Source organism: Odocoileus virginianus, chromosome 16 (genome assembly GCF_023699985.2).
Source record: "Odocoileus virginianus isolate 20LAN1187 ecotype Illinois chromosome 16, Ovbor_1.2, whole genome shotgun sequence".
NCBI lineage: Eukaryota > Metazoa > Chordata > Mammalia > Artiodactyla > Cervidae > Odocoileus > Odocoileus virginianus.
This window is the reverse complement of record NC_069689.1, coordinates 5653251-5664579: the sequence shown is the minus strand read 5'-3', so window position 1 is coordinate 5664579 and position 11329 is coordinate 5653251. Positions and strand designations below refer to the sequence as shown.

The following is an 11329-nucleotide window of genomic DNA, read 5'->3' as shown; positions in this document are numbered from 1 at the left end:
TGGACAATTTGCATTTTGGCAACATACTGGCGTGCTGTAGTCCACCGGGTCGCAGAGTCGGACACGACTAAGCGACTGAACTGAACTGAACATACTGGAGCTCTGAAGGTACCTTGAACCTGTTCAAAGCCAACGCCGCTCTACAGGCCGGCCTGCCGGTACCCGGTGGTCTCCCCCCAAAAGAGTGCCCAACCTGGGTCCACCTGCCCCGCCCCTTACTTGGCTCCTGGCCCCTCTCCACACCCCCGTCCCTCGTTCCGTAGCCCCGCCCCGCAGTGTACAACCGGCCCCACCCCTCCCATTGCCCCGCCTTCCTTACGGTGCCTTTCGCTCCGCCTCTTCTCTTCGCCCCGCCCCCTACAGGTCCTATGGCCCCGCCCCCCCGAGCCTATCGTCTCACCCCGGCTGTGCACAGCCGGCCACACCTTTCCACATGGCCCCGCCCCTACAGTTCTTATAGCCCCATCCAGTATCTGCGTCCCCGTCAGCTCCTATCGCCCCGCCCCTGCAGTGTACAACCAGCCCCACCATGCCCTGGCGCCCCGCCCCCCCCCCGTTTCTATAGCGCCGGCCATGCCCCGCCCCAGCAGTGCGCCCCTTCGCTGTCGGCTGTCCACGCGTGGCGCTGGTGCGTGTGGGAGGCGAGGTTGCTGCCATGGCGGCCGAGGCCCTTGCGGCTGAGGCGGTGGCGTCGCGCCTGGCGCGGCAGGAGGAGGACATCCGTTGGCTGTGGGCGGAGGTCCACCGTCTGAGGGACGAGCAGCTGAACGCGCCGGACCGCTGCCAGGCCGAGGGGCCGTGCCTCACGCGCGAGGTGGCGCAGCTGCGGGCAGAGAACCGCGAGCTGCGCCACCGCCTGTACCGACTGCGGCTGTGCCTTGAGGAGGAGCTGAGCCACCAGGCGAGGCTGGAGGGCGCGGAGCGGGCGGAGGCGGGGCGCGGGGCCGCAGGCGCGCAGGTACGGAGGAGGGGGCTGACTGCCGGGCGGGGCAGGGCAGGGAGGGTGCGCTGCTGGCTGGGGGTTGGGGGGGCGGCAGGTGCGGGTGCGCTGAGGGCCAATGGGCGGCAGGAAGGTGCTGAAACCAGACCTCCTCCCCGTCCCCCCGACCCCGCTCGGACCCGGAGCCCACCGCAGACCAGGCACCCCAGGGCCGCTGCCTTTGCAGCGATCGCCAGGCTGACCTAAGGCAGTGATGTCTCAGCTCTTCTAAATTGTCCGCTACTCATTTTCTTAAGTGGCAGAAATAGGGTTCTCCTTTCTTTGAAAAAAATGCTGCGGTGTTTAAAACTCAGTGTTCTTTGCTTGGGCAGAAGAGCAGCAGCTCCCTATAGAAACCCCTTCGTTCTGATGAATGGCTGGTCTGACCTGTTGACGACAGGTGGCTTGGGGTGTTTGGTCCTTGCCTTGTTTCTTGGGCGGGGAGGTGGGGGGAGGTGTGTCTTGAGAGTTGCGTATTTAACCTTGTCACTTAATAGTGTTCTGAAAGATTGAGGACACAAGGAGAAGGGGGCGACAGAGGGTGAGATGATTGGATGGCATCATTGACTCAGTGGACATAAGATTGAGTGAGCTCCAGGAGATGGTGAAGGACAGGGAAGCCTGGTGTGCTGCAGTCCATGGGGTTGTGAAGAGTCAGACATGACTGAGTGACTGAGCACGCATGCATGTTAGTGTTTTGATTCACTTACCTTCCAGTGATGTAGGGCATTTTAAGTTCTTACTGTGGCTCAGACTGTGGATGCTCCTCACTTTTTTGCCAGGGAACTGGGTGTTCTTGGGTAACACCTTCCTGAAACAGTGCGTTTAAAAATCTGCAACCGACTTCCAAGGACATTGTTTAAGATTTGGGGTGGGGGAACCATTAAAGAGCAAAATATATTAAGTGCACTTAGCAAGAGTGTGTGAAAGTGCACAGTCAGGAAGGACTGAACCCAAGAAAACCATTTACCTGTTGAGGGTTGAAGGTGGTGGTCATGAGAGCCTCTCACATGGGATGCCTGCTGCCTGCCGACCTGTCCCTCCCCTTCCTGAGGCTTCAAACCTGTTACTCTTTGTGGTCCTTGGTATAAGTTGTTTATTATTTCCGTTTGTTTGTCAGCCTCCTCCGAGTCAAAGCCCAGAAGAGGACGTTAGAAAGGAGATTGAGCCCGACAATGAGGTAAGTCATTGCTGTGGAAATAATATAGAATACTACCTGTAATTTATTTATGCTTATATAGTTAATTGCCCAGGGGTGTGTGTATGTGTGTGTGTATTTGTGCTCAGTCGTGTCCACCTCTTTGTGACTCCATGAACTGTGGCTCTAGAGCCTGGGAGCTGCAACTACTGAGCCTGCACACCTGCAGCCCATGCTCCACAACAAGAGAAGCCACTGCAATGAGAAACCCATGCACCTCTAATAGAGAGTAGCCCCCACTCACTAAAACTAGGGAAAAGCCTGTGCAGCAAAAAAGACACAGCATAGCCAAAAATAAATAAATAAAGATTTAAAAAAAATAGCCATCTTAACTTAGAGATGAGACAGCCACATAGCCATGAAGCACTGCTTAGTCTAAATTGAGACAGCAGAGCTTTTCTTTTGTGTTAAGGAAACTTTGTTGCTTTTTTTAATATAAGTCATTACAGCAACTGGAGAGAACTGATAAAGCACATCAACATTTGGTAGGAGCAGAGGAGGAGTACTTGGCCTCCGGGTTGAGGAGTTCAGACACATTGGAGAAACAACTAGAGAACAAAGTCAGATAGTGTATCAGTTAAGGGCTGAGTTGTGTGACTCTGTGCACATGCTTGCTAAGTGTGCAGAGAAGGGCGATGCCAGTGGGTATAGCAGTTGGAAGAGGAGGGCTTTGCGTGGCTTGGTGAGACCTGGGCTTCCCAGGTGGCTCAATGGTAAAGAACCTGCCTTCCAGCGCACGAGCCTCAGCTTCAATCCCTGGATTGGGAAGATCCCCTGGAAAAGGAAATCCAGTGTTCTTGCCCAGAGAATTCCAGGGGCTGAGGAGCCTGGTGGGTACAGTCCATGGGGTCACAGAGTCAGACAGGAGCATGAAGGCACTGAGTTGGGAGGGGGTCAGCCCTGTGGAAGGGAGTCTCTAGAGGGTGGGAGTTAAAGCAGAGCCTAGGGGCTGGTGCAGGGGAATGCCCTGGGCCTGCTGAGGAGGGTGAGGCTTATTTAGAGCTGAGCAGTTAGAAAAAAAGTCGGCTGTATGTGTTAACCTTACCATGTTCTGTATTCTGATGGCTTTCAGGTGAAGAAATCACCAAATTTTATGAAGGAAAGATTGAAGCTTTTTGAAATATTGAAGAAAGATCATCAGCTCTTACTTGCTATTTATGAAAAGAAGGGAGATTCAAGCGATGTGATCACAGTAAGAGTGGCTGATGGGAGAACAGTGAAAGGGGAAGCTTGGAAAACAACGCCTTACCAGGTGGCTGCTGAAATTAGGTAAACCATAGTGTGGAGCAGATAATGTTAAGTGCTGCACCAGAGCTTGGTGAGGGTGTGTTCTTGGGACTGCTGAAGTATTTTTATCTTAGTTGAATAAATTAAATGTAATCAGTTTATTTATTCCCTCTTGGCTTCTAAAGAGGCCATTTAATAAGTAATTGAATGTCAGAACACAGTCTCTTCCTCTTTAAAGTGTCCAACTTTTAGAGTTCTAATAAAAATACATAGTAAAGAAAAGTACCTATAATCCTTGACAGGCGACATGATGTTGACTCGTTTTATCATCAAGATACTTCCATGAGATTTTACAGGTCTTTTGTCGGACTTGACTCCAAGCCATTCTTCTGCCAGTAGATAACCATGGGTGAGTCTTTGGACCAGTGTGGGCAGATCCCTCCAGCTGTCCAAGCCTGTTTTCTTCTATCTTAAGTGGAAATGATAATACTTTCATCATTTACCTTATAAGGTTGTAAAGATTAAATGAAAAAATGTATATGGAAGATACTCTGAAAATTAAAACCTTTCTAGAAATGTACAAAGAAGGCTTACTAATTATAGATTGAAGATGTGTGTGTTAGAGCTATGATCAGCCTTGGAATAGGTGCCTTCATCTTCCTAGAATTTAGACACTTCAGTGAAGTTATGTTATTCTGACTAATGTTAATTCCTGGCATTATATAAAATTCTGTGGAAGCTGTAGCTCAGAACTGCCATGTAAATAAACTTATTATTTAAAAAGTAAACTTTTCAACAATTCAAATCCTCAGATTCCTTTGAAAGCTATGGTTAAGATTGTGTTTTTTTTTATCCTATTACATCATATACCTTCCAGGGCCCTCCCATCTGTTCCTGTGCTTTCCAGGAGAGGTGGATAGATGCACTGGGAAAATGGACTTTGAGGCAAAAGTAAACTTCTGTCTCCTCGTGGAGAGGTGTATGCATGTTGGTAGATTGAAGTCTGAGCTGCCCTGCACTGAAGAGATGGTCCAAGCTTGGCAAACAGGGTCATTTCATTCTAGGCCATGTTCTTTGTTGCTCTGTCAGTGATGTTCATTTCCACAGGTACCAGGTTAAAACCACCCTCGAGTTTGATGACAGAAGGGTTGCAGGAGTTGTCTACAAAGTAAAATCATCCAGAGCTAAAGGATGGACCTAGCCATGTCAGACATACCTGATAAGAAGAAAGCAGAGGTCATGATATTACCTTCAGGTGGCAGAACTCAGGGATACACTCATGGAGTGGGAGACTAGGACTTATTTTTAAAATAGAAGAACAGTGTAATCCGCAATTTTTCACACCCCTTTATGAGTTATATAATGTAGCATCACACCAGAAATGCAAAATTATAAGAACTCAAGAGTAGTAGGTTTTAATATACCTGTCTCAGTTCTTGATCAAATAGGCCAAAGTTAAGATGACATGGTCTGAATGGTAACATTTAAGGTGGGTTTCATGGCTACTCCCCAGTCTCTGTGCTGTGGCCCACATGGTGCCTTCTCTCTTGGGACATGTGGTTGTGCTTTCAGCTCCTCAGAATATGATGCAGAAACACACAGTTAGCATTCTGTGAGCAAAATGAAATCCATTGTGAACTCAGTAAGCATTAAATGGCAACAAGACAAAACAAAACTAGGTAACTGAAAGAAAGACTTCAAGATACTCAGGTGAAGGGAAATAAAAACAAATATTCTTAGGAATAGAAAGGAATATTCTTAGAAAATACTTCTTTTTTAAAAAACTATTTATTTATTTGACTGTGATGTGTCTTGGTGGCAAACAAACTCTCAGTTGCAGCATGTGGGATCTAGCTTCCCGACCAGGGATCAAACCATTTGCATTGGGAGCTCAGAGTCTTAACCACTGTACCACCAAGGAAGTCTCAGAAAATGCTTATTATAGGAGAATACATTTCAACATCTGTGGAATAAATCTGAAGTGGTGATCAGAAACAGATTTGAAATTGCTGAAGGCTTTTATTATCGAATAAGAAAAAATGAAATGACCTGAGAATTCAACTCAGGCAGTTAGGATAATTAAACAAGGAGGAAACTCTAAAAATGTGACTTAGAGAAGTAACTGAAAAACTCATAAGGGTAAGGGTGCAGTGAGGTGTCTGGATACAAAAATAAAGTTAAAAATAATAGTTTTATAAAGTTATTCTGTCTGTTGCCTTGGTTTCCTGAGAGTAGATTGCATAGATGATTCTTCCTGTTCTGAAGGAGTGTAGTAGGCCTTCTGAAGTACAGTGCATAAGGTCCAGATCATTCAGGCAAGGATGGGAAGATTTGAAATCACTTTGGAGAAATAGCTGTGTGTAAGAATGACACCACAGACAGGGAAATGACAGATATGAAAAAAATGCACCATATAAAACTAATGATCACTCCTTAAATAGTTTTTCATATTAATAGGAAAATGATGAAAACTTCAGAAGAAAAAAATAGTCTTAGGAATGCAAATTAATTGTGTATTATAATATCTTTTGGTCTATCAAAGATTTACTAATAGCAGTTAATATTGATAGCGTTTGGCCCTGCTGGAGGGGTAGACACAGAGGTGCCGTGTCTTTCTTAAATATTTGAACCCCAGCCCTGACCCAGTCATCCTATATATAGCCAATTATCCTCAGAAAACACCCCCAAAGAAAAAAATGGGCAAAGGACACTTGATAGCTCAGTGAAGAGTAGCTCTTGGCTTATGGTCCCCAGACCAGCAGCACTGGCATCACCTGGGAGCTTGATAGAAGAGCAGCGCTCCGGGCCCCTCGGGAGTCAGTTAGTCACCTATACTCCCAGTGCCCTGGGGGCTCCTGACTAAACTGCTGCCGGAAGAAGCCCCTCGGAGACCGCAGCTTAGATAAGACACACGCTACTCTCCCCTTACAGTGTGGCGGAGGCCTGCTGGCGGGTATCTCTGGTCCAGGCCATTTTTCATGGACCCTGGTCCCCCTTTCACCATCTTGTCACTCATCTGACCCTTAAGTGGGGTTTGTCCATGTCTGGGGTGCAGGCTGTGTGTCACCCATGGACCAGCTCACAGGCCAGGGGAAGAGCGGCTGAAGAATGAGGGTGCTTTGAGTCTAAGACCCGAGTGGCACACATTAATCCTCTAAGGGCTGTGAGCTCATATGGAGTCACAGGCTCTGCCGAGCTGTGGGAGAATGGAGACACAGCTCCTACTGACCCAATGCATATCCAGCCCAGGTGCTCTTGCCACGGGAGAGAAGACTCTTAGCATCAGGTACAGTGTCTCCCGGCCATGTCCCTTGATGTCCAGACTTCTGTGAGTAGCCCCCTGCCTCATGCCTCACCATTCCTCCTCCCTCCCCTGTGAGTGGACTCCAGGCACCTCCAGTGGCAGCAGAAAGCCCGGGACTGACTTTAGGTGAACCACACAACCGCCCTCCTCGCTCTGCCCATCAGCCGGCTGCAAGCAAACTAACAGACAAGGCTGCATGTGTCACATGGGTTACAGTGAGGGATAAATGCAGTCATGGACATTTGGAACAAAGAGGAGCGGTGCAGCTGACATCGAGGCAGTGTTCAGGAGCCCTAGGGTCCTGTTGGTTTGGGTTGGCCTGTCTGGCTACCCTTTGTTCTCTGGGAGTAGCTTGATTGCCCATTGTCCTCTTTTGGGCCTGGTTTTGCAGTTTGGAAGGTACATTGTCGTCCCTTGCCCTCACCTGCCATGTCTCAAGTGCAGACAGCCATTGGGTATACAGGCTGCGTGTTTGGTGCAGCTTCCCTGGTGCACATGGTGAAGGTGGGGGTGGGGGTCTCAGGGCTCCTCTGAGGATCAGTCATGGGTGTCTGTGAGTGGGGCTTATAGTTTGTTCTGCAAAACATTTCCCTCAAGCAGTTAACTGAAGTAGGCCTCTCACCAGAAGCTTCTAATCAGTTTCACATGAGAGTAATCTTCCTAAAGAGTTCTCCTAGACCGGAACTTCTCACGCTCTTATTCCCTGACTTTGTACTTGACTCATTTGTCTCTTCCTTCATTTAATGGACCAAGATTAGACATACCGTAGGCCGGGGGAGAGTGGCTCCCTTACTCTAACCTGTGCAGTTGGACAGACCCATCTTGTCTGTCCCTGCGTGGACTCTGAGAAGGGCTGTCACTGCCTGTCCCCTTGCCACCTCTGTTTGCAAGCAGAATAGGTCTCACCTGAGCATCCCTTGGTCTGGTGTGTGCATGCTCAGTTGCTTCACTCGTGTCTGACTTGTTATGACGCCATGGACTGTAGCCCACCAGGCTCCTCTGTCCACGAGATTCTCCAGGCAAGAATACTTGAGTGGATTGCCATGCCCTCCTCCAGGGGATCTTTCTGACCCAGGGATCAAACTCACATCTCTTAAGTCTCCTGCATTGGCAGGCCGGTTCTTTACCATTAGTGCCACCTGGGAAGCCCTCTTGGTCTGGTTGCCGTTGTTGTTTAGTCGCTCAGTTGTATCCCACTCTTTGTGACCCCATAGACTGCAGCACACCAGGCTTCCCTGCCCTTACTTATCTCCCGGAGTTTTACTCAAATTCATGTCCATTGAGTTGATGATGCCATGCAACCGTCTCATCCTCTGTAGTTTTTTGCTAAAAGCCGGAGGAGTTCCCTGGCATATCCCAACATCCTGCCTTTTCATATCTGTTTACTCATGTGCTACAGGCGTTGTGAGCAGATGTTTTGCCCGCAAGTCTTACGAGATACTTTGTTGTGCTGTAACAATGGTTGTTAGCTCTGCGCATCTTAGTGTCTCTCCTTGTAACCGCTGCCCATCTGCTAAGCCAGTGCCATATAACTTGTCATGTTACTTCCAGGTCCTTGTTTCTGTGTTGGTTAAGACACAGGCTAAACTGCTGCAGTGGAGGCCACAGAAAACTCCATGGCTTAAATGTGGTCAGCATCTCTCTGAGAGCAGTCAGGGGCTGCAGGGTCCAGGCTGCGGGGCAGCGCTTCTCCATACCCTCATTTGGGGACCTGAAGTCCTTCTGTGTGGCTGCTGGGTGGTCTGGTACAGTGTTGCCTTGTCTGTGTGGTCCAAAGGTTGTAACTCACTTGTGTTCCATCCACAGAGGGCTGGGAGGGGGTGGATTGGTGCCCTACATAGTCTAAAGGCAGAGATGCAGCAGTGTTTCTGCCCATCTCCTCCACCTTAGCCACACAGCCCCCCTTCTGCTGCAGGGCCAGCCAGACGCTGACTGTAAAGGATGGAGACGACGGACTGGAGGGGCCCTGAGCTGCCTGGCCCGGCCAGCAGAAAGGAAAATGAGATTCTACTCCTTTGACAGTAATACTGAACATTTATTAAGTTCTGATTATCAGTACACCTTATTTTTGTTGTTGTGTAGTTGCTCAGTCATGTCCGGATCTTTATGACCCTGTGGACTCTAGTCTGCCTGGGTCCCTCTGTCCATGGAATTCTCCAGGCAACAATACTGGAGTGGGTTGCCATTTCTTTCTCTAGGGCATCTTTCCAATCCAGGGATCGAACCCGCATCTCCTGCCATCTCCTGCATTGCAGGCAGTCTTTACCACTGAGCCTCCTGGGAAGCCCACACCTTATTTTATCCTCAGAATAAATGTATGAAGAAGGTCCTGTAATTCCCATTTTACTGATAAGGAAAGTAAGGCTTAGAAAAGCTGAGTAAATTGTTCAGGGTTCAACCTGAGGTTGGCCTGACCCCAGAGTGTGTGCTCTTAACCACAGGGCTGTGCCCCGGCTCAGGGCAGTCACAGAAATACAAATGAAAACATTACATTGCCAAGAAGACATAATTTTGTACTCCCTGAGAGCACAGAGAAAGGTATTCTTAGGCCCTCTCCTGGTAAGGAAATTTGGCAATGTAGTCCAGTTGTTAAAAGTTCAAATCCCAAAAGTTTACTTCTAGAATTTTCCTGAGAAGATAGTCAGGAACTAAGATGTATTCAATATTCAATGAATATTCAAGAATATTCACTGCAGCATTATTTGTCACTGCCAAAATAAAACAAGGCAAGCAAAACCCTCAAATTATAACTGAAATGCCCAGAAATAGTGGGTTCATTGGGCAAATCTTAGTTCTGCTGCAGCTGTCAGGTAGCATGTTTTACAAGTCTGTCCGCTGTTGGGGAAAATGTCGTGGTTTGCTGTTAAGTTTAAAAAGTGAGTGAAAGTCACTCAGTCGTGTCCAACTCTCTTGCAACCCCATGGATTATACAGTCCATGGAACTCTCCAGGCCAGAATACTGGAGTAGGTAGCCTTTCCCTTCTGCAGGGGTTCTTCCCAACCCAGGGATTGAACCTAGGTCTCCTGCATTGCAGGTGGATTCTTTACCAGCTGAGCTACCAGGGAAGCCAAAGTTTAAAAAGTAGGTTAGCAGATAACATAAGCAGAGTAATACTTTCAAAGTTTTTATATTGATGTATAAATGTTGTGAGTACTTATCTCTGAGTGGTAAGATGTATGTGATTTTATTCCTGTGCATTCTGTTTTCTGAATTTTTACAGTGAACAAATCATATTTCTTTTGTACTTAAACATCACAAAAAATTTTTTAAAAATCTATTAGTTTACATTTGTACTTTCCACTTAAGAAAGAAACAAACCGTGGAAATTAATTTCATGTCTTTTTTTAAGGAATAGCTTTAGTCTGTGATGGGTTAACCCTGACATGACTGTCCTATCCCCAGTCAGGAGCTAGCAGAAACCACCGTGGTGGCCAAAGTGAACGGGGAGCTGTGGGACCTAGACCGCCCACTGGAAGGGGACGCCACTGTGGAGCTCCTCACCTTCGAGGATGAGGAGGCCCAGGCCGTAAGTGTCTGAAAACCAGCCAACCACACTTTGGGTGTTTATGTTGTCAGATGTACCATGTACAAAGTCACACACTAAAGGGTAGAACAGTGGGTTTTGTGATTTTCTAAGTTTGGTGTTTATTAAATCTAACATGACACCGTATTTAAAAGTGATTCATAAAGAGCATGAACAAAATATGTAATGAAATACATAGCTTGCATATGTGTGTTAGTTTTTCTCACTTAAGGACTAACCCTAACAACTGTCACCTAGCTTCATACCAGATGCCACCCTGGAACTTGTGAACCTGTGTTGATTTCCTCAGTCAGCTGACCAGCGTCCATGTGCATGTGCCAATGCTGTGGGCAGCAGAGTTCACGACAGGTGGAAGGGATAGTTAGTAAGCAAATCAAACAGCTGGATGCTTTCAGGTAATGTCAGCCTCTGGAGAGCATCAAGTAGGAGCCAACCCGGAGCAGCTGTGGTGGCTGGCCTAGCAGGTGGTTTTAACCCTTTTCTGAGGTCAGAATCCTGCTGAGACCTGAGCAGTTTCCCACACAGGTGGGCTCTTTGTTGACCTGTAGACACGGTTCTTCAACAGTGGGCTGCTAAGGGTCTTCAGTCTGTCAGAAATATGGGTGGTGGGGACAGGGGACCACCAACCTTAATGTTCTACAGAGGGGTCAGCCTCTTTGACATTCTGTCCCCCTGTGTTCAGTGACATCATGAAAGATAAAGCATTTATCATATTATCACGGGAAATCTTTCTAGAGTGCCTGATCAGTCCACCCCTGGCACCTGGTGTCACGCCGTAGGGCTTGCAGAATAGTTGTGGTTGCTCGTGAAAATGAGAATGTTACCTCCCAGACTCCAGCCCCAGCCTTGGTGTACATTATCTAGGCGAGACCCAGTAACCTTGTCACAAAGGTACCGTGTTAATAGTACGCAGAGCTCAGATGAGTCAATAACTTTTCCTTCCTTCCAAGAGACTTCTCTGCCTTCCTGAGTCCTCTTTCAAACTTCACGGCCACGTGCTGTTTAGTGTGGGAAGACTGCTGTGTAGACGCAAAATCTTGTTAATGTGAGCGATGTCAGGAACAGCCACTGTGGCC

General features: G+C 47.9%; 1 protein-coding gene across 1 annotated transcript in view; it reads left to right on the top strand.

Moving 5' to 3' along the window:
• The first annotated feature begins 494 nt into the window (after positions 1–494).
• TARS3 (threonyl-tRNA synthetase 3) overlaps positions 495–11329 on the top strand; it is a 42866-nt gene continuing 32031 nt past the window's right edge. Inside the window, exons 1-4 of the mRNA XM_020911837.2 lie at positions 495–958; positions 2100–2159; positions 3250–3446; positions 10112–10235. Of these exons, the coding sequence (XP_020767496.2) occupies positions 656–958; positions 2100–2159; positions 3250–3446; positions 10112–10235 (684 nt within the window). The 5' untranslated portion in view covers positions 495–655. The remainder of the gene's footprint in view (positions 959–2099; positions 2160–3249; positions 3447–10111; positions 10236–11329) is intronic.